The sequence below is a fragment of the Mus caroli genome, unplaced genomic scaffold (assembly GCF_978045245.1).
Source record: "Mus caroli unplaced genomic scaffold, Mus_caroli_1 scaffold_11, whole genome shotgun sequence".
NCBI classification, from domain to species: domain Eukaryota; kingdom Metazoa; phylum Chordata; class Mammalia; order Rodentia; family Muridae; genus Mus; species Mus caroli.
In genome coordinates, this window is record NW_028227266.1 from 109,425,450 (window position 1) to 109,448,439 (window position 22,990).

Below are 22,990 nucleotides of genomic sequence, written 5' to 3' on the forward strand. Positions count from 1 at the left end.
TAGGGATGTAGCACAGTTGGGAGAGCACCTGGCTCTCATGAACGCAACTCACAGAACCATTTATTTAAACTGGACCTGGTGGTGTATCACAGCAATCCCAGACGTGGGGAGTCGAGGGTAGGAAAATCAGAAATTCAAGTTCATCCTTGATTATATGGTGAGTTTGAAGTCGGTCTGGGTGGGCTCCCTGAGACCCTGTCTCGGAAAACAGGGTGGGGTTTTTGGCTCAGCAGGTAAAGGCGGTTGCCACTGAACAAACCTAATAGCTTGAGTTTGACTCCTGAGGCTCACACACACACACCACACACACACACACACACACACACACACACACACACACGGGGCAGGGAGAGGAAGAGGGAGAGTGTGTGTAGTAAGTGAAAATAAAGAAGAAACAAGAACCAACCAATCAAACAAAACACCCCAAACAAACAAACAAAAAATTCCTGAGGTCTCGGCTAGGAGAGACATAGGGACTCTCTTTCACTCCAATCTTCTCTTCACAGCCCCCCCCCTAGCTGACAGCTTGCCCACTCGAATGTGACTCCTGGTATGAAGGCAGCCAGGAATCCCTTTCCATCTGGCTACACATTGCTATACCTTTCAGACTTGGGATCTACTTATGCACAGTGGCAGGGGCCTGTACACAGGCTGACCCTTCGTTGTGAGTTTGTAGAACAAACAGAACCCAGAGTGGATGCTGATGGTGAAGATGTGAACAATCAGGAACACAGAGACCATGCAGAATCCTAGAAACCTCACTCCAGGGTCCCCCAGGACTCAGTGACCTGGGCTGGATGGAGACTGCCCTTCTGCCTGAGCCCAGTCTGAGCTGGTTTATGTCTGGAAGCCCTGGCTGGGTCTGAGGAGGTATAATGATTCACATAGCAGCCACTGCTCAGCACATTCCAACCTCAGCCTCCAGTGCCCGGCATGTGAGGTGGCTGCCTCAAACCACTCTTCTGTCACCAGGGCATATTTCTAGAACCCTTGACTCCAGGAGTCACCTCTCCTTAGACCTTCTGGGTTCCATACATTTGGTCTCAATGTCTTTTGTTCTGTTTTTGTGAGTTAGGGATATTGTAGATATCTAGCCCAGACTGGCTGAGGATTTGATACGTAGCCTAGACTACCTTCAACTCCTGATCTTCTTGCCTTGGCTCTCGGGGTGCTGCTATTATGTAAGTGAGCACCATCTTATTATATAAGTGAGCACAGAATGGTTATTCTGTCTGAGAGACTGAATCTGAACTACCAGTCTTCCTGCATCAGCCTCCCGAGTGCTGTGATGATAGGCAAGTACCACCTCACCCAGCTTGCCGATCTACTACTTTGGCTCACAAACTAATACGGGAAGCAAGAAGCTTGTTAGTACCTGGTCTCCAGGCAGGGGAAACTGAGACCTGAGAACAAAGTGTATTGTCCAGGGCACAGCAAGACCATGACAAACAGCACAAACAGCTCTAATAGGCATCTTGTCCCCAAACTGAGGTATTCTGGGGTATGCTACTCAAGGGTTATTCAAGTATGTATCCACCATTGTGTATCCAGGGTCACAGAGGTACTGGGTTTCATTTGTATAGGCCAGTGGGCTGTTATAGCCAAAGGAGGGAGGGCTCCCCTATTTCCTATTAAACCCCTGACACCCTGTTCCTCTGATCCAGGAATCTCTCTCTTCTCCTGATAGTCTTTGCTTTGCATGGGGCAGGGGACTGGGACCTGTTTTGCTTGGTCCGTGTGCCCCTGAGCTGGACCCCTATTCATGGCCACAGTTTCCAATCTGCCATTAACAGATGAAAGGTTTGAGAATCAAAGTGACCAGGGATCCATCTTGGATGCAGGCAGAGCTTTGCATCTGAAATTCTGGCATTCAGGCCAGTCTGTGTTCCTCCAGTGGGCCCCAGCCTAAGGCTGAGAGGGGTGATTCTGGCCCTTAGCCTGGGGACAGGAAATCGTATTTTGGTCCTGGGTCCTGGGTAGGTAGGCAAGGGAGAATGGCAGCTCAGACCCAACTGTGTTTACTTGGGCTGGGCCCCCTCAGCGCTCAACAGGCTCTCATTCATTGGGAGCCCCATAAACCCTTTGGGGCTCCCTGAGGTTCAGAATGCCTGGATGCCAAGCGTGGCTGCCTCCCCCAGACCCGCTAGGGACCAGCAGGCATATAAGAATATGAGAGAGTCAGGACTGAAGACAGCGAGTAGAGGCTTGGCCATGCCTCCCTCCTTATGCATTTGCATGGGGGTAATAGTTCCTACCCCAGTCCTGTGTGAGGGCAGTTGGGAAGATCCAGGGTGCTAATGGAGGTTTTCTATTCTCTCAGCATCTGTGGGGCCTTCATGACTGTTTTATCTTAGATTGGGTCCCTGAGGGCTGCCTTTAAGGCAAGCCTGAGATGGGAGTGTCCCTGACCACTGACCTTGTTGAGACTTCTATCCTGTTTTGTGTCATTGACAAATTACACCCCTTATCACCCTGGACAGGGCGTCTTCCTGTCCAGGCCCCTTCTCTTCCTCAGCTGCCCAGCCAGGGGACATCAGTTTTTGTTTGCTTGTTTGTTTTGATTTTGTTTTTGTTTTTTATGCAGAATCCCTGGGATCTGACCATAGAAAGACCGATGCCCTGCGATCTGTGCTCCTCCGTTAGACTCCCCATCCTGCTGTCTTCAGTCTTCCAATTACACTTTATTTGGATTGGTTAAGGTCCCTCTGAGTGGAAAGGCTCAGAAGTAGCATTTGATAGAAAGAATTAGGGCTTATAGGACTACAGACTTCCTGGCTCTCTTGTGACTTTAAAATAACCCCTCCCCCATGGTCCAAAGGGCTCCTAGCTGTTGATTGGAGTTATAGTGAACACTGACCAAAGCCCCCTTAGCCCTGTGTAGGCTTCTCTGCTGGTAAGCTCCCAGCTTGGCGTGTGTGTGTGTGTGTGTGTGTGTGTGTGTGTGTGTGTGTGTGGTGGAAGAGGGGAAGGGGAGACCTCACACCCAGATCTCCTTTCAACAGTGCCCCCACATGTCCCTGGCAACCTATCCAGCTACCAAGGACCCTGCTGAGAGGATAGAAGGGGTCTTGCTTCCTAGACACCTTCCAGGTGGGGTGTGACTTCCCGCTCCAGTGGCTGTAAAATGCCCAGAGGCTGGTAGGTCCCTAGTGTGTGTGTGGGTATGTGTGAGAGGGCGGGGGTAGGGGTCTGTGCCTTGGAATACCCTCCTCCCAGGCGTATTTGACACGTGTTTCCGCCTCTCCCGGCATGGGCTCCCGCAGTTGCTATTTATAACCTTTAAGAGCTCCTGCCGACTGCAAAGTTTTCTTAAACTCAAAATATCACTGAGGTCCTGGGCACGCGTTCCAGAGGCCTCAGGGCACTGTGGTTTGAATGGAGGAGGGGGCCAAGGAAGGAGGAGGTATGAACTCAGACCCTGAGTCCTTGCTGGGGACTGGGACTTGGACCTGGGTGAGGAACCTTAATCTTGATTCTCTGGCCTGAGATATCCTTTATGTGGGTGGTCCTTGTCCATGCTGGGCCATTTGAGGTCTCCTGGGCCCTCTCTGGGACTGCTTCCTGTCATTCCCCAGTGCCTCAGTGGACACTACCTGGGGTAAAGACATTATACTGGCATATTCTGGGGCTGGGATCAGGGTCACATATTCATGGCTGAATTAGAGATGTGTCTGCCTGGCTTCCCAGCCACAGAGCCAGCGGAAGGCGCCATGGACATTGGCTGAACTGTCCAGAGAGAAGAAGTACTTCGAGAAAGTTTATAAAAGTGTGTGTATGTGTTAGTGTGTTAGTGTGTGTGTGTGTGTTTGCGTGTGTGTAAAGAAGATAAAAGGAGGCAATCCCCTTGTAGGAGGTATCACAGATACCAGGAGAGTAGCTAGTCATGGCTCAGATATCATCCTAAAGCTAAAGGAGACAGCAGCAGCAGGACTGTGTTCAGCTAAGGCAGGATACTGGCTAAGGTCTTTCTCCTGAGGTCCCTCACCCTCTCCTGGTGTAGATGAAAAGCCCATTTCCGGCTCAGTCATGCACCCTGGTTGGTGGCCTCCTCAGCCCTGGCCCACTCTTTGTCTTCCTTCCCTGTCTTCTGCACCAGAACTGGAGACACAGAAGCAGGGGACTAGAGCTCTGACCTCTGGGCCATTCCTGCAAGCAATACCCAACACTTGATCCCCAGAAGTCGTTCCCTGCCCAATGAGCAGAACTGGTCCTAAGATGACTCCTTCTCAATCTTCTAGGTCAAGCAGAGCCACAAAGGGTTCCTGGGAATAGTGAGGGGCAAGGACGTGTGCTGGACTGGGTTCCCACTCTAGACTCTGAGAAGGAAGCAGACATGGTCCTTAATGTATCCATGAGCCCTGCGCCTCTGCCTCTTACTGCAGGCTGTTTAACTTGTCCCTTCCCCTCTCCTTACATCTCCAATGTCTCCTCCTCTCAGCAAGCTTCCAGAGTTTACAGCCCAACCCCAGCAAAGTGAGACCTGTAACTCCTGGTTCTTAGCTAGGGGTTTTATTTTGTGGTGCTAGAGATAAATCCAAACTTTCCAGGGTAAAGCATATTCCTGCCTATAGTCTCAGCCTCTCCCCCAGGGCAGGCTCATCTCCCTGGCCTCAAGAACAGCATAGACACTGGCTGGAGCTTTGGATTCCCGCACCCTGCTTGGCTCATTCAGTTACTCTAGGGAGGGGCCTCCCCTCTGAGCCTCACTTTCTCCAAGAGAAGGAGGCAGATCTCAGGATCTCAGAAAGGCTTTCCTATGCCTCTCAGGTCAAGTCTCTGACTTAGGAAGTGCTCGCTCTGACTCTACCCAACGGCAGGCCCTCGGAAAGCCCAAGATCGGCCCATGGGGCAAGTTGTGAAAATGGAAGCCCGTAGTCTGGTAGCCCTCAGATTGGAAGAGAAGTCCCACCCAAGTCCTAGCCCAGCTATCCCTGAGATGGGATGACTGGGCTGGAAAGAGTCACATGCTTTCCCTCTGAACCTGAGAGTTGGGAAGAGGATGATGGAGGTGACAGTGACAGAGACAGAGGCAGAGACAGTCATGATGTGTCTGTATATTTCTACATGAATGTAGGTGCCTTTGGGAGCCCAAAGAGGGCATAAGAGCCCCCTTAGTTTCAGTTACAGGTAGTTGTCTGTCGTATGTGGGTGCTGGAGACCCAACTCTAGTCCTCTACAAGAACAGCAAGTGCTTTTAAGCACCGATCCATCTCAGCCCTGCTCTGTGTTTTGCTGAGCTGAATCTACAATGATTACAGGCTGGGAGAAGGGTGTGATCATGCTAATTGGGCGTAGCTTTTGGAGGGGTCTCAAGCTACGCAGAATCCCCTGCTACACCCACCACAATCTCTTCTGCTTATCATACAAGACCAGGACTCCTGAAAGCAAGACACTATTCAGGGGTGGGAGATGATCTTTGTCCAGGGTTGCCTGCTGTACACCCATCCTTCAGTCCCTTCCAGTTTATCTGCAGCCTGGGCTAGGCCCATTGTTCCTAACCATTGTCCCCATGTTGACAGAACTCTAAGCTCCAGCTCTCTGTTTCTCACTAAAATCCAGATAGGGGCAAAGGTTAACAAAGTGGGGGAAAAGAGAGGATTTAGGACTCAGAAGCACAGCTGATGACACACACACCCATCCCCATACTGCAGAAGTGACCACTGAACACTCTCAGGGGAAGGGGCTTAGGGAATCAGTGAGGGGCCCAGCAGTCCAGTCCCCTGGCACTGAAGCCAGACCCAGCACCAAATCTGCTTTGATGAGGGTGATGCTGCCCCACTGTTTCCTAATGTCCCCAATGCTGCCTCCAAATACTTGAGCCATCTAGCTACCTGAATTATGGCTCTGAGAGATGACTGAAAAACTTCTTGGGGCTCTCTGCAGCAGAGGGCTGAGCTGTGTGCCTTACTCTGCCCCTTCCCATTTTTTCCAGGTCATGCACTTGGGGCTCACTTACTGGACCCCAGCATCTGAGAGTCTCTGAGTCTGCTGTTAGCTCGAAGTAGTAGCCTCAAGGCCATTGCAACAGCAACTTGTCTGTCTCTCCCTCCCACTTCCCCTCCCCCAATCATCCCTCATTCCCTTTTGCCTGCCCTGTGCTTGTCCTAGGGTCCATGGTATGGGAAACAAATGGGTCGGGAACCTTCCACAGAGTCCTTTCCCATGAGAGGCAGGCAAGCACTGACCCCATCCTTATCTGGCCTAGCTATGCCAAAAACAACACAGATGCTGTGGCTCCAAAGGCCTGAACTTGGGGGTGCTGACCTCCCCAGTCCAGCTGCTGTCTCAGGCCTCTGTTTCCCTCTCTGTGGACAGACTTCCACGCAAGGTTCCAAAGTGGCGGAAGGATGCAGTGTGGGGGATGAGCCACTGGAAAGGTTGTGAACACCTGGACACACACACACACACACACACACACACACACACACACGAGGGGGCTCTAGGGGTGTCTCAGAAGTACCAGAGCACACTAAATAGAACAGTCTGGTTTCTGTGGCCTTCTGCTGCCTCCTTCTTGTTCCTTTGTACAATCAGAGTTGATTCCATATGTGTGAGCTCAAAGGGTGGTCACCTGGTGTGTGCAAAAGCTTGTAGATATGTGTGCACGGGTGCATGGCTATGCCTGTTAACACCTCTATCTAGTGGGAGAGTCTTAGTATAAAGATTCATGGACAGGAATATCCAAGACAGTATCTGGGGACTAAGGTTCCAGAATAAGTATATACAGTACACACACACACACACACACACTAGTTTGTGTTGGTTCCTGTTGACTCCAGTGTTAGTATAATGGAACTGGAACTGGTGACAGTTGCCCCAATAAAGGAGCCTGGAGACTTGCACAGAACAGCCTCTGAGCTCAGTTCTGAACTATTGAGGCAAATTCATTCCACAAAGGTAGAATGGGGAGTATTGATGTCTACTTGGTATCAGGTTAGCATCCTGATACCAAGTGTGCATGCATCCATGCATGTATGCAAGCATGTGTGTGTGTGTGTGTGTGTGTGTGTGTGTGTGTGTGTCTGTCTGTCTGTCTGTGTTTGAGCCTGTGTCTGCATTTCAGCCTAACCACACAGGGTGGGTGGGTAGATATATAAATAGTTACTGAAGCAGGTACCAGAATCAACCCTAACTATTCCTGGCTGGGGGCTTGGGCCATTTTTAATGCAACATCCACACCCTGCACCACAGAGGGTTTTTGTGTGGCCACTGGAGGCAGAGGCACAGCTGGTGCTGGGTGGGGCAGAGAGGGGACAGCTCTAGGTCTGGTGGGGCCACCACAGCTAGGAAGGGCTTGTAAGGGGACAGGGAGGCTCTTCCAACCCACACTGCCTTCTCTTTCTGTCTCTCTTTGCATTTTTGGGCTTTTTTTTTTGGATGCAGGGTCTCATGTGGCCCATGCTGGCCACAGCTCATTAGATTGCTAAGGATGATTTTGAACACCTAATACCCCTGCCTCCATCTCCAGGGTACTGGGATTATAGGTGTGGACTACCACACTTAGCTTAAGATTTAAAAAATTTAAAAATTGTTTTTGTGTATAGATGTTTTATTTGCATGTGTATGTCTATGCACCACACACATGTGCACCTGGTGCCCTTGAAGACAGAAGAAGGCGTTGAATCCCATGGAACTGGAGCTATAAATGACCGTTGTGAGCCACCACACGTAGGTGGTAGGAAATGAGCCGGGGTCCTCTGCAAGAGCAGCCAGTGCTCCTTTCTCCAGCCCTGAGATGCTTGTTTCAAAAGCATCATCACTGTTGCTTTTTCTCCCCTTTCTGCTTTGGACATCCCAAGCTCTTCTCCTTGACCATACCCTGCCTTCTTCCTCATTCCTGTCCCAGTAATGCATGCTGGTCCTTTCTTCCTACATCACTACCTCATTTCCACTCCTTGTCCACTCTGGCTGCTTGAGGTTAGGAGGTGAGAATAGAGACTCCTGGCCCCTGGCGCTGGGTGTATGTGTCCATATGTCCATGTGACAGCGTATCTAGCCTCTCTTTGTCCCTGACCCACTTCAGCAACCTTTTGCTTCTGAATCTGCTCTCTTGCTCTCTCTCTCTCTCTCTCTCTCTCTCTCTCTCTCTCTCTCTCTCTCTCTCTCTCTCTCTCCCAACCCTCCTGTCTCTGCCTTGATTTCATAGTCAGGAGTCCTGTGTGCCATTTTTCATGATGGCCCCAGGGAACTGCTTACTCCTGTTTTGCCTGAGACAGTTGATCCATCCAGCCAAACAACCAGTCAATTCAGACTCCTCGGATGACTGACATTTTTTTTTCCCCTCTGCTAAATTTACTTGCATTTTGGACTGAATTGGCCATTCAACGGAGGTTGTGTCCACATGGCCCCACCCCACTCATGCCAACAGATGAACAGGCTCACAGACAAACACACGCACAGGACCCATGCTCGGTCACAGCCTGGTGACACATATAAGCATATAAGATCACATACTTCCACACAGTCACACATGTGGCCCCACCCTCGAGCCCATGGCTATGCTCACATAAACCACAAAGACCAGGCAGTCACACACGTCCGCACCTCAGGCCAGTGCACACATTCACTCCTGCTCTGGGAAAGACATGGGGAAATAGAGGCAAGTGGAGGGAAGAGTGAGGTCTTGGATCAGGAGCTGGGCAATACCCCAGCACAGCAGTGCCGGGCAGCCACCAGCTACTTCTCCAAGACCAGCTTGCACTGACATCTCTTTCTCCCTCCCTCATCCTTTCCAGGGGGTTTCTGGTCATCTCAGGCCACTGCTGAGCCCTTGCAAACCTCAAATATAGCAGCTCCCAGACCCTGATCCTAAAAGGGAATCACTTTTTTTTTCCTTCTTCCAAGGATCCTAAAAGGGGATTCTTCTTCTAATACTTGTTTTTTTTTTTTTTTTTCTTCCAAGGACAATAAATATTTGCTCTTTGGGAGACTGCTGGTGGGAGGGAACAGGGTTTGGCGAGATGGCAGGGAATGTCAAAGCAGTTCAGGGCGGTCACAGGCCATGCTGGGGAGAGGGGCAGGGCCCTGTCCAGAAGCTACACCAGCAGACAGGCTGAGGGAACCAGAGCTCGGGGGGTACCTCAGGGCCATTTTCTGTACTTCCTTAACCAGCATGTTGACACCTCATCTTCGGTGCCATGTGCCTCTCCCCCAAGCCTCGCTCATTACGGGCTTTGCTCCTGCTCACCCCCAAATAATGATAATAAAATAATAATTAGGTTAATAATAAAGGTTGCAGACAATCGGAAAGATGGCTCAGCAGTTAAGAGCACTGGCTGGTCTTCCAGAGGACCAGGTATTCAATTCCCAGCACCCAAACATGGTGGCTCACAACCATCTGTAACTGCGGTCTCAGAGGATCCAATGCTATCTTCTGGCCTCTGTGGGCATCAGGCATGCATGTGGTACACAGACATACATTCAGGCAAAACACCCATACACATACATATTTGTACGCGCTTGAGTGTTTGTGTGTGTGTGTGCGTGCGTGCACGCGTGCTTATGCTGTTCATGAATGGAATGTGGGTGCGTGTACCACATACCCCATGGCACATGTGTGGAAGTCAGAAGGCAACCTTTGGTGTTGGTCCTGGCCTTCCATCTTGTTTGAGGCAGGGTCTCCTATTGCTTGTTTTGGTGCACCCCAGGCTGGCCAGTCCTCTGGTTTCCAGGCCGTCTGTGTCTTCTATCTCTCAATAGAGACCCTGGGATCACTGCATCCAGACTTTCTGTGGACTCTAGAGATCTGAACTCAGGTCCTCATGGTCACACAGCAAACACTTTATCCTCTGAGCCACCGTCCCTGCCCTTCACTCATCCTTGAAAGCTCCCAACCCCTTCTCAGTCTCTTAGACTACATAGCCCCAGCTTGTATTCCTATTTCAGACACGTCTTCTGTGTCCTTTCTTGGGTGAACTGTGACGGGCAGAATTGAGGTCCCCCGCAAGCCAGACTCATGAGACCAGTTCATCTTCTGAAAACAGGGGTGTGCCTTCCTTCCATAATGGACCAAGCCTGGACATTACTGTCCCCACACTGTCCCCCGTGAGGCCCTAGACCCTGGAGGCTCTGGCCTGCTACCTCCTCCTTCATGCTGAATTAGGCTCCCAAATATAGCGGCCATGGCCACAGCCGGCCAGGACACCACAGCCCCAAAGCGTCAGTCCTGGGCTAGGATCAGAGGGGCAGGAGCTGATTATAGGTCCCTGGGCCAAACCCAGGGCTTGCCTGCCAGCCCACTGAGCCCTACCACCCCCACCCCTAGAACCACAAGGCTGGAGCATCTGGTCCCTGTCAGCACAGTGGGCAAAAGGGAGGGGCCTGGGAGTTGTGTTTGGCCTGCCCGAGGACAGAGTTGTCTGTGTGTGGTGGCAAGGATGGGCCAGGGCTCAGAGCAGACATGGCCCTCAGAACCCACCACCATCTTGCCTTACCATCATCCATTGGTTAGGTGGGGAAACTGAGTCCAGGAGGAATAGAGACCAGATTGGCTCACAAGAGCATGGAGAGCCTTCTGTCTCTCCCGTAGGCACTGTTTTCCATTTTCCAGGCCTGGGGTTGTGCCTTGGGAAGCAGGCCACATCCTGTTGGTGGCTGATCAGCCTTGCTGGGAAGTTCTCCTTGGAGTCAGACTCTCACCGAAGCCCATAGGATGGTTCAGATATTCCTACACTCATTTGCTTTCTCAGTTCTTTTGACTACCCTTTGACCCCTCTAGCCAGCTACTGGGCAGTTCCTAGGGCCACAGATCCTGCATCAGTACAACTGAGGCAGGACCCAGGGACCCCAGTAAGGAAGGGTCTGTGTTCATGGGGACTCAACATAATAGTTATAAGTTTACAACTTGGTCACACACATGTGCTGTGGTAAATGAGCTACAGCCCATGGACCTGCTGGGGCCATGACAGGGTCCCCAGGACCTGCTGCACAGCAACATTTGACCTACTTCTAAGGCTCTGGGTCTGGCCCAGGCCCCGTTCTCGACTCCTCCGGGAAGTGTGGGCCTGCATCCCAGCCCAGAGGCTGCAAGCCAGGAGGGGCGGACCCGAGTGGGCCAGGACTGCCTGTGGAGCCTGCGGCTGGGGGACAAGGACACGTGGGAAGCCTGACCCTCTTTCCCTGCCTCTTGCTCTTGGGCCCAAGGGACCCATCTTTCCCATATGGCCATCGTACTCTCAGCTACCCATATTGGCTCTGATAGCATACAGGCATTCCTCTGCCCTCTAAACATTGGCAGGGAGGTCTGCCAAGCACCCATCAGGGACTGCCAAGGGTTCACCCTCCCCGTAGCCTGTTTTGTCCACTCTATTCAGCAGGCAGTGTCCACGTGGAAATCCATCGTCAGCCTGTCCTGAGGCGAGGACTTGAGTTTAAAATCCCGAGTCTTGGATCCTGGATCTCAAATGTAGCTTTAGAAGTCTAAGTTCTGGGTCTTAGCACCTGGGTTTAAAGGGCTAGGTTTGGCATTCTAGGTTTTCAAGTCTGGATTCAGGGTGTGAGTCCCAAGACCTGGGCCTGGGTCCTAGGTGTGGTGGTCTTTGGGGTCTGGGTTCAGACTTGGAACACTTGGTCTCTGGTTTGGGTTTAGGCTTCCAGGTTTCAGCTTTAGGGTGTAGGTTAGGAGTCTAGAGTTTGAGTTTGGGGACCAAAGGCTGGCAGTTCCCATCCCTTCTATGCCCCCTGCTGGTCAGTCATCACTGGTCAGTCTGTATGTGCACCCTGTGCAGGGCAGACTTACCCCTCTTTAGGCTGTGATAGGGGGTTCAACTAGTAGCTAGAGAGTGAGGAACCTGAGCAGCAGGTCTGAATTGAGTTGGGCCCTGGAAGAGGAAGGACACAGGAAGTAGATGGTGGGTCTGAGGACTGTTGGCTTCATACCGTCCTGGGGGAGGGAGCTCTGTAGGCGGTCAGGAAGCCCCTCCGAGCTTAGCAGGTTTTTCCTTTTCTACTTATTTTTATTTATGTGTGTGTCTGCATGAGAGTGTGCCACATGTATGGTTACCCGTGGAGGACAAAAGAGTTCAGGTCCTCTAGAGCTGGGGTTATAGGCAGAGGCGATGTGCTAGGGGTTGAACTGGAGGCCTCTGCAAGTGTTCTTAACTACCAAGCCTCTGGCCATTTATTTACTTGCTTGTTTGTTTTTAAAGATAGGGTTTCTTTGTATAGTCCGGGCTGTCTTGGCACTCTCTCTGTAGAAGAGCCTAACTTCAAAATCAGAGACCTACTTGCCTCTGCCTCCCATGTGCTGGGATTAAAATATGCACCACCATATCAGATCTTTATAGGTCTTGTGTATTCTATGCTGGCTTCAAATTCACTTGTGTCCTACCTCTGACTCCTTGATGTTGTGATTACAGGTATATCTCACCATATATCATACATAGCTCTGTGTGTGTGTGTGTGTTATACTTCACCATATATCATACATAGCTGTGTGTGTGTGTGTGGGGGGGGTTAATACCCTTTGAGAGGTGAGTACACTCAGAAATTTGAGACACTGGTTCATTTAATATTTATTGAGGGCCTGCTGTGTACCAGGCTCTGGCAACAAGGAACAGTGGAAGAAAGGCCCTGCTGTGTCAGCTGATGCTCTGGAAGTGGGGGCCACACCTGTAGACAGTCAGATGCTAAGGCGAACAGGGATGGGGTTGGAGATACAGGAAGAGGGAGCAGGGGAGTCTTAAGGAAGACTCTCAATGGGGTTGACATCTGAGATGAAGGTTTGGGGGGTTGGCGGTGTACGTGAACTGAAGCTAACTGTTGCCAGCATCCTAAACTGAGCCACCAGGGAGAGGAAGCATCCTGGTGTCAGGAATTGAGGAGGGTCTAAAAGGAGGCCACAGCATCCCAGACTTTCCTGCCCAGGTCCACAGGCTTCTCAGAAGTCAGGGCCTGGCAGCAAAGCGAAATATGGGAGCTGCCTTTCTCAGCCCAGGACTGTGGTACCCTGGCTTGTGATTTTTTTTCAAGTTGCTGGGCCATAGCTCAGCCATCAGAACTGGGGGACCACGGGGGTTGGAGATTCAGACTCCCACACTATGGTTCTTCAAGCCCCTCAGGTCCTGCCAGAATCCTGTCTGCTCAGCTGTCCTTTCTGGGGGGCCTAAAGCAACAGCTTGGACCTGTCCATCTGCTCGCCGTGGTTTTGCCAACCAATCCCACTATTCTCAGCTATAGTGAAGCTGGCCTTGGAAGGGGTTGGAAGAGGCCCTGCTGGGTGCTGGGTACCTGTCATAGGGTGGAAGGTACTCTTGTGGGTAAGCTTAGGCCCTGCTACTCCAGGACCCACCAGGGCAAGCTGAGAGTCAGAGTTGAAGCAGAGGCTAGCCTTAGCCCTCATCTGAGCCCTGGTGAGGAAGGAAGAGGCTCTAGTGCATTCTCTACATGACCAGAGCTGTCCTATGTGTGGTGGCACTGGATCAAGACACCACTGCCCAACCCAGGGAGGGGAAGATCGTACCGTGAGGCTCTGACTACATGAGCCTTATACTATAGATCACAGACTAGACCAGGATGGACCTGCTATGCACTTTTACCATTTAAACTGCTTTCCAAGGGGTAACAGCATTAGGGTAAAGGAAGTGGGGCTGGAAGTCTGGTTTATCCCGCATGTACATCCTTGGCCCTGGGCCTCAGTTTTACCCTGGTAAGTGAGAGACGATGCCGTTAGCTAGAGTCTGCTGTGTCAAGGGGTGCCAAGGGTCAGCAGGTCCGGATGGTTGGGCTGTACAGAGGTCTTTCTCTCTATGTCTCCCTTGGCTGTCTTTCCTTTGTGGTATTTCTGATGTCTCTGCAGACCCCTCCCCCACTTTTCTCTTTCTCAATACTCTTGCCAAACATCTGGAAGAAAAGTGAAAAACTTGTCCCCCCCCCTCTCTCCTCCCCAGCCCCGGATGTTGTCAGATTTCCAGATGTGGGGTGTTCTGCCCTCCAGATGAAGGGAGGAATGTGTTCCAGCCAGGGATGGAGACTCATCCCTGGACTGCTATCCCTTCATGGGAAGGCTGAGTGACAAGATGAAGCAAGCCAGGATCCAGGAGGGAGATGGCGGGGTGCCCCAGGTTGAGGCCTTGATACTTTGTCTCAGCTTGAGTTATGCCTCTTTTCATGCCTGAGAAGTCCCTTGGGACTTAGGGTGGGAGGCACTGTCTCTGAAGTCTCTATCAAAGGCTTCAGGCACTTAAAAATAACTAGGAACACCCCTTCTCCCCCCGTCCCCTCCCCCAAGGCACAGACGCTAGGCAGGAACAGAACCCAATGTGCTTGCAAGATGTCCTCACACTGCGTTTGAGCTGGAAGGGCCTAATGCCACCTCAGTCTCTCCATTGCTCCAAATGGTGGCCCAGCCAGGCTGTGCTATGTCATAGCCATCTGCCAAGGGCAGGGACCAAGGGAAGTGATTCCAGGGGCTGGACACTGTTGCTTGCTCCCTGGGTGGTGGTGAACCTTAGGAGTAGACATTGAGGGGTAGGAACTGGAGTGAGAGCCTTAGATCGGAGCCTAGGGGCAAACCTATCCAGCACTTTGGGGTTCCTCAGAGATGCAGGATCCCCTGGAGCAGAAGGAAACGTGGGATAACAGGAGTAGCAGGGGAAGACTTCAGAGAGGGCAAATGGAGGGGTGAGCAGGAAGGGACGGAGGGTGCAATGAGTTCTAGGGGTGAGCAAGAGGCTGGACCCTGGAGTGTGCAGGGGAAGATAGAGACTGGACATCACATGGAGGGGTGGAGAGAAGCCAGTGTGTGTGTATGTGTGTGTGCACACACGTGTGTGTGTGTGTGTGTGCACGAGTGTGGGTGTGTGAAGCCTGAGACACTGGTCTTAGGAGTTTTGTAAAAGGAGCTGTTGAACTAGTCTGGAGGACAGTCCTCGAGGGAGTGCCACGTGTGCTTGGGGTGTTCCTGGAGACCCTGGGACCCTGTAAGTGGACTGCAGCTGCCTGCTGTATCCAGACACTCATACACTAGTGCATACAAACACCCAGACATAAATACACAGACACTCACTCAGACCCACACAGACATACATGAATGTGAACAACTGCAAAGGGGTACACAGAGACAAGACACACGACAGCCTCTTCCCCTAGACCCAGCTGGGGCACTGACAGGCCCTGAACAGAGACACCAGACAACGCATACAAATGTCCAGAGACCTCCCACCATGCACACAGCCAGGGGCCCCCTACCTGAAAAGGTGACTCGACACAGCCCCTTGCTCTTGATCAGGGGACCTGGGCCACCCAGGTGCAAAGTTATTCAAGAACGACCCTTTGGTCATTCCAGCCCCTACTATGGTGCATAGCATGTGGTACACACTTCTCTAACCTTTACCTGCCCAAATTTATTGTGCAGAAGAGTCGCTCCACGTGTGTGTCTCTGTCTGTCCATCTGTCTGTCGGTCTGTGTCTTTGTGCTCAGAGCACAGGCTGAGCGGAGGCCTCTGTCTCCCTCTCCCTCCCTCTCCCCAACAGGTGACTGGGGGAATGGAGCACACTCCCCTCCCCCACCCATTCCTGGGCTTGAACAATGCCCTCTCCAGGACCCAAAATAGCCCCTTGAGCAGAGCCAATGCCCTTTTATGGCCCTGTCCCTATTGTGCATGGTAGGGGTGGGGCTGGGGTCATGAGGTATATGAGCAGGATAAAGCCCAGGGTGGTAGTAGGACTCACCTATCTTACTCTCTTCTCCTTTCCTTCTTCCTTCCTCTCTGTGATTACAGCTCCAATGGCTCCCAAAAAGCCAGAGCCCAAGAAGGATGATGCCAAAGCGGCTGCCCCCAAAGCAGCTCCAGCCCCCGCGGCTGCACCTGCAGCTGCACCTGCAGCTGCACCGGAGCCCGAGCGCCCCAAGGAAGCAGACTTTGATGCCTCCAAGATTAAGGTGAGCGTGGGAGCTGGGGTGTAGAAGGCACAGAGCCATTGAACAGGTCTCAGAGTGGAACCTACCATGGAAGGTAAGGCCCTGGACCCGAGCTGAAGCTGGCAGTTTCTGTACAGAGGTTAGGCAGTACCTGTTTGTTTCAGACATCTGCAGGACCACAGGAGGAGGGAGGGTGGTCAGATAGCCTGCGAGACTCCCCTGAGGCTGCTGATGTACTCTGAGAGTAGAGTCTGGACCACGAAATGCTCTTTGGTGATTTTGAAAACCGACCCCCTTTGCTCTCTCTGGATTTTATATCTTTAGGGACTCCTGGAGCCAACCGTCCCTGAGTCTTTAGGGCACTTCCTTCTCTGGCTGTGGGGGTTCCCAAGTCCATAGCAAACATCCTTAGGTGGATGTAAGCGAAATCAGGGCCTTGCCAGGCTGAGTGACATCCCTGTCAAGATCACCAAGCCCAGAGCTGGCAGAGCCCTCCTGAACGTCATGTTCAGCTGGGAAAATGGAGGAACGGGCAGGAGAGGGAGGCTCTCTCTGAAAGTCATGCAGGAAGCTGGTTGTTGAGCACGACCAGGCAGCACCAGGAGCCTTTCCTGGCCCGGCAGTCCTCCCCAGAGTCTAAACTGGGAGGAAGAGCCATGCCCGCCACCTGTGGCATCCGCATAGCAGCACGCAGCCTGTGTCCTGTTCTCAGATGGCCAGAGGCCACTGCTACTCTGGCTGTCCCCTGAGGGGTCTGTGGAGTCCTCTCCACCCACATGGATCCACTGAGCCCTGAGTCATTCTTTTTTTAAAAAATTTTAATTTTACATATTTTATTTATTTTATGTCCTGACCACAGTTCTCCTCCCCCTTTCCCTTTTCATTTTTTCCTTTTCTCTCTTCCTTCCTTCCTTCCTTCCTTCCTTCCTTCCTTCCTTCCTTCCTTCCTTTCTCTCTCTCTCTCTCTCTCTCTCTCTCTCTCTCTCTCTCTCTCTCTTTTTTCCTGGCTGTTCTGAAGCTCACATGGTAGACCAGGCTGGCCTTAAACTCATACAGATCTGCCTGCCTCCACCTCCCAAGTGCAGAGATTAAAGGTGTGCCCTGCCACACTTAGCCCCTGAACCATTCTTAGGGAGCCTCGGCTCCCTAAGTAAGTCCTTCCCAGAAGTACCTGCCCATGATTGTCCAGTTCCTATCCCGGCTCAGCTTCACCTTAGTTACTCTAATCCTTAGTTTCCTCATCTGTGAAATGGGACTCTAAGCCTCCCACTTGCAAGACAGCTGTACCACAGAGTTGGTTTTCTGCTCCTTTGTCACCCCAAGCCCCAGACTTGAGTCCCGAGGGGTCCTTGTAGAGCTAGCTCCAACTACCTTGGGACCTATGTTGGCATTGCTCAATCTCACTAGGCTTAGGTTGGCACAAACGTATGCCTCAAAAGAGGGCAGGGGTTGAAGAAGCCCTTTTCCCCTGCCCTTCTTCCCAGCAAGCACAGAAGGGCTGAGAGCCTTTGCCAGAGAAGCCAGGGAGCCCTGCCTCCCCAGGTTTTCCCACGGAGCACTCCCTAGAAGCCAAGAATGAAGTATTTCTCTCAATACTGGGTTGAGCCTCAAAATGGAAGGCTACTCACAGCAGATGGCAGGAATGGGGTGTCCTGCTGCACACTCCGCACTATGGAGGTCGGAGGGGCTCTCAGGCACCAGTCATACCCTCTTCCCCCAGCTACTTTCCCTGGTGTGACCTTGACTTTGGAGACAGTGACTGCAGTGATTAAAAATAGACTGGAATCAGGTGAGGAGGGGGCTACTGGGTCCCATGAGGCCTCCTGACCTCAGGGTGGCCCCATTGTGGCCTCAGAATGCGATGTAGCCCCATCTCCTTGCTATTCAGGAGTGTGGGAGCTACCTTGGGGCCACAGGCTGAATGGGAAAGGCAGGTACAGGCAGGGCTTTGTGGATTAGTGTCCAGCCTTAAGGGCCCCAAGGGGGTCTGTGAGGGAGGGACACACATATGTGCACAAGAATTCGTACTTGATTACCCACAGACATGCTTTGGTGCTGACACAGCCTCTGGCCTGAAGCTGTATGCTTGCTCCTCCCTTCAAAGTGAGCTTGGCCAGGCCTGTGACATTGAGCATATCCATCTAGAGCCAGGGGGTCAGGGGAGGTCCACTGGGGATAGGGCCTTTGTTCCCACCCCCTTCTGCTGTGGTCTGCCTGGTACTGCAAACTGATTACACACAGACAGACCCAAAGCCTTTAGGGTGGACAGGTGTGTGTGTGTGTGTGTGTGTGTGTGTGTGTGTGTGTGTGCGTGTGTTTGCAGCAACAGCAGCAGCAGCTAAGTAGACAGCATGAGGTCCTGGGTGGTAGAGGCTGTGATGCTCTCATGAGAACTGGGTGACCCAACCACGGATCCGAGAGCCAGGCTACCACAGTGACCCGTAGTTACTTGGTCTTTGGTCTTCCTTGCAGATCGAGTTCACGCCTGAACAGATTGAAGGTGAGCAGGGTCCTGAGATGAGGGTAGGGGTGGACCAGGGATCTCTGATCCAATGGAGTGGGTGGGATCCCTTGGGGGGCATCCAGAGTACACTGTCCTTTCCCACAGAGTTCAAGGAGGCCTTCCTGCTGTTCGACCGCACACCCAAGGGCGAGATGAAGATCACATACGGGCAGTGTGGAGATGTCCTGCGTGCTCTGGGTCAGAATCCTACCCAGGCAGAGGTGCTCCGTGTCCTGGGGAAGCCAAAACAGGAAGGTAGTACACACTGCCCATTCGTGCCGGCCCCAAGGGAGACTGCCAGGGTGGGCGGCCATCAGATATCATGGGAACCTCACTGGCCTCCTTCCCGATCTCCTCCTGCTCTTGGGATTCGGATGTGGCACTGGCTACCAGGCAGTGATAGGTGATAGGAGCCAATCAGGATGGTTCTGCTGGATCCTGGCCATTAGGGAGGGATGGACCCTGGTACTAGCCAGAATCCATTCTGGTGCAAGGGCAAGGTGGGGAGCATGGGTGCTTGTTTTTACCCTATCTTAGCTCCCCCCCAACCCCTGCATCCTTTTGTCAACTTCCCTCACCTTGGCTGCTTGCTTTGACTAAGGAAGAGTGACATCCATTCCCTCACCATTGCTCCAAGAAGGCCTCTGACAGGTTTTGCCATGTCCACAGAGGCTGGATAGAGTAAAGTCTATAAGAAATGAGACCTAGGTGTGGTGGTAAATGTCTACAAACTCAATAATCAAGAGGGTGAGGTGTGGGAGGGGGTCACTATGACTTGGAAGCCAGGCTAGGTTACATAGGAATGAGTGCTGGGTGTTTTTCAGTTGGTATAGTACATGCCTAGCTTACTCGAAGCTGATCTCTGGCACTACATAAACAGTGCAGGGCAGTGTACGTTCAAAGTCTAAGAAATAAAAAAGACATAGTATATATCTCTAATCCCAAAACTGAGGAGATAAAAGCAAGAGGATTGCCACAAATTTGAGGCCAGCCTGGTCTACATGGCAAGCGTCAGGCTGGCCTAAACTATGTAGTAAGATTGTGGAGAGAGAAAGGAGAGGGAGAGGGAGAGGGAGAGGGAGAGGGAGAGGGAGAGGAGAGGAGAGGAGAGGAGAGGAGAGGAGAGGAGAGGAGAGGAGAGGAGAGGAGAGGAGAGGAGAGGAGAGGAGAGGAGAGGAGAGAAGAGAAGAGAAGAGAAGAGAAGAGAAGAGAAGAGAAGAGAAGAGAAGAGAAGAGAAGAGAAGAGAAGAGAAGAAAGGAAGAACATACCTTGGACCCCACTCAGAATAACAAAGGTCTATGCAAACCAGGCGTTCCTAAGTAGACCCTCAGGAGCCATGGTGGTGGCATGGTTTGTACACAGCACATGCATCAGTGTGCTCAGGAACCATGGGAGAGGAATGGCCCCTCAGAGTCAGGCACAGGGGAAGGTGTTACCCATCCACCTTCTAACCTGGGACTTGGGACCGTCTGTCTGCAGAGCTCAATTCCAAGATGATGGATTTTGAGACGTTCCTGCCCATGCTCCAGCACATCTCCAAGAACAAGGACACTGGCACGTACGAGGACTTTGTGGAGGGGCTGCGGGTCTTCGACAAGGAGGGCAACGGCACGGTCATGGGTGCAGAGCTCCGTCACGTGCTGGCCACGCTGGGTGAGCCATCTCTTTCTCTGGGATGTCCTAGGGAAACCTTTGTCACTTGATCACAGGGCCCATGTCTCATCTGTGAAATTGAAACAGACAGAGTGATAGTTAAGGTGTCTTGGTGGCAGGGGGTAGAGATGCCATTTAGGTGTGACTGAAGGAAAGCTAGGAGAACCAAAGTTATGGAAGGGCACAGCTTTGGAGACAGGGCAGGAAGGTCCACCAGGATTAATAGTTCTGGTGTGCATCATTCTCTGTGGCCAAGAAGGTGAAATACTTGCAGTATCTGTGGGCCCTAGGTACATCCCACTGTCACCTCCATCATCAAGTATCTGGTCACCTAACTCCTCAAAGTGACTTTTCTTGCAGAGAACATTTATTGAGCAGTTGCTGTGTTCAACCCTACTCTGGTTCAGGGTACACACACACACACACATTTGTACATGTGGGGGTCACCACAGATGGACTCTGCAGTGAACAGCACAGCTGTGGCTTGCCTAGCAGGTAGCCTCGGCATGTGAGGGATGGAGGGAGGAGAATTAGAAGTTCAAGGCCACTCCTAGTAATAGAGCGAGTTTGAGGCTAGCCTGGAATATGTGAGATCCTATCTCAAATATAAAAGAGAAAGAAAATAAAAAGAAAGAAGCTTTCAGAGCAGGGAGAAGTCTCTCAGTCCCTTCCACGGGCATCTGTCAAGGTAGCTCTCCTCCATGGGCCCCCTGCCAACCGCAAAGGGCTACTCCAAGAGACTGCTACCAGAAGGCAGGGGACTCCTGCTGTCCTAGCGGGGACAGAAGACAGTATGTGCACAAACATATCTATTCTCAGAGGAGGTCCCAGGTCTCCACCTCAAGATCCTGTACTTCTGGATCTATGATTGATTATTCTGGCCTTGGAAACAGGGGTAGTGCCCAGCCACGGCCTCGAGAACAATGTTGCTATGGCAAACTCACCATCCAGAAGGATTTGATAAGTTCCCCTCTTAGTCACAGAGACATGACTTAACCTCTCACCCCTTTTCCAGGTGAGAGACTGACAGAAGATGAGGTAGAGAAACTGATGGCTGGTCAAGAGGACTCCAATGGCTGCATCAACTATGAAGGTAGGCTCTGCAGAATGGGAGTCTTCTGGGGAGGAGGCGGGATGGGGAACTCAGCTCTGTGGGGGTGAAGCTCCTGGGAGGAGTGGGGGACCCAGCTCAGCAGGTGGGAGGTTCTCGGGGTGTGTGTGAGGGGAAGGCATAGGGACCCCTTTCAGTGTGGGTAGGGATCTTCTGGGGGAGGAGTCCTGTGTCCAGCTCCACCCCTGGCTGCCCACTGACTCCCAGCCTCCCATCCACCCTTTCCTTCCAGCATTTGTGAAGCATATCATGGCGAGCTGAATCTCTCAGGTGAGACTCCCCCACTCCTTAACCCTGCTGCTGCCCCCCCCCCATCTCTACCACCAACTCCAGCTCTCAGTTGGTGTTCTCCTAGCTTGGTCCAGCCCTTCCTTCATAACCTGCGGCTGCCTTTGCTTCAGGAAGCCCAGGGCAGGCCAAGCATCTCCCAGCCATGATGCTGACACCGTGTCTGGAGCTTCGAGAAGGAGTGGCTCAGACTCCTGCAGGTTGCCCTGGATCACTGTGTGTGTGGCAGTCTTTCCTGGCCCCTGCTGGGATGGGCTTGCCTACTGTGATTGCCTTTCTGTCTCCACCCTGTGGCCTTATGAATAAATGGCTTCCTTCCTTCCTCTCTCTCTTTCTCTCCCTCCACCTGCTCCTCTTCCCTCCCTTTTTTCTATCTCTTCCTTTGCTCTCTAGCTCACCTGTCCATTCTATGGTGCTGAGCTAGAGGAAGCCCGGCTCCCCTTACTTTGTTCTTACCCCACTCCTGCCTTGGGGAGATGGCAGCCATATTGGCTCACTCACCACAAGGACACCGTCTGAGGGCGTCATCTGAGCAATTAACCAACTATAAATACAGGCCATTGGTCCTGAGCCACACATGCCACAGAAGCCTAAGCTTAGGCCCAGTGCAGGGAATGGCCTGGCCTGAGTGACAATAGGAATAAATGACAAAGCAAGACACTTTGTCCCTAGGCTGTCAGAATTGAAGGAGCATCAGCCTCAAGCTTGACTCTGATGGAAACACTGGGGTGTTTTGCCTTGCTGGGGTGGCATGTCTTCTATCAGTGGGTCACTTGGCCCAGTTTCTCAATGGAAGTCAAGCTTGTGAGGCCCCATAGATAACAATAAGAAGAGGCTCCTGGAAAAGATGGCCTTTATTGATGGGGAGTTGAGGCAACATCTCATGGTGAGGTACAAGACCTGGACTAGGAATGGAGGGGTCAGACGGAGATTGGGTTATACAGGGCTAGGAAAGTCCACAGGCCCAGAGGTTCTGGGAGCTCAGGATAGCCCCATTCAAGGCTCATTTCCATGGCCTGTTGTGTGTATAAGTGTGTCTGCATACAAGGTCTAGATGTGGGTGTTTTAGGGCAAGCTCAAAGGCCTGTGTGAGCCAGGCTACCTGGGAGTGTTGGTGTGGCAGGGGTGGGGTCTGAGTGTGTAAGGATTGTGAGGGTAGTGGATACATGTGTAAGGGTGTGTGTGAGTGTCAGTGTGTCACAGAAGTCTGTTGCTGCTTTGGCTTTTAGCCTTTCAGAGTGTTAAACCATTTAACCTTACGCTATGCACCTGCTGTGTGTCAGGCTCTGTTCCAGGCACTGGGGACATAGTACTGGAGAGAGCAGAGCAGAGCTTTGTTTGTGGAGCCCACACAAAGCAGACAGATGCCAGACTGCAGAGGGTCAAGTAACCAGGGAGCCAGAGGATACGCTGAAAGCTGTGTGTGTGTGTGTGGTATGTGTGTGTCTGTACGTGGTGTATGGTGTGTGATATGTGTGCATGAACACACACAAGCACACAGACACACACACACAGACACACACACACACACACGAGCAAACTTGGGAGCATGGTGACTGAAGGACAGGAGGGAGT

At 52.1% G+C, this 22,990-nt stretch overlaps 1 protein-coding gene across 1 annotated transcript; it reads left to right on the plus strand.

Annotated features, from left to right (window-relative positions):
• Positions 1–15,647: 15,647 nt before the first annotated feature.
• Myl3 (myosin light chain 3) lies at positions 15,648–21,740 on the plus strand. The gene is made up of 7 exons (XM_021172640.3): positions 15,648–15,880; positions 18,332–18,359; positions 18,468–18,617; positions 19,843–20,016; positions 21,032–21,109; positions 21,360–21,397; positions 21,529–21,740. Exons 1-6 carry the CDS (start codon positions 15,725–15,727, stop codon positions 21,386–21,388), a joined length of 615 nt encoding a protein of 204 aa, XP_021028299.1. The 5' UTR covers positions 15,648–15,724; the 3' UTR covers positions 21,389–21,397; positions 21,529–21,740.
• The last annotated feature ends 1,250 nt before the right edge of the window (positions 21,741–22,990 follow it).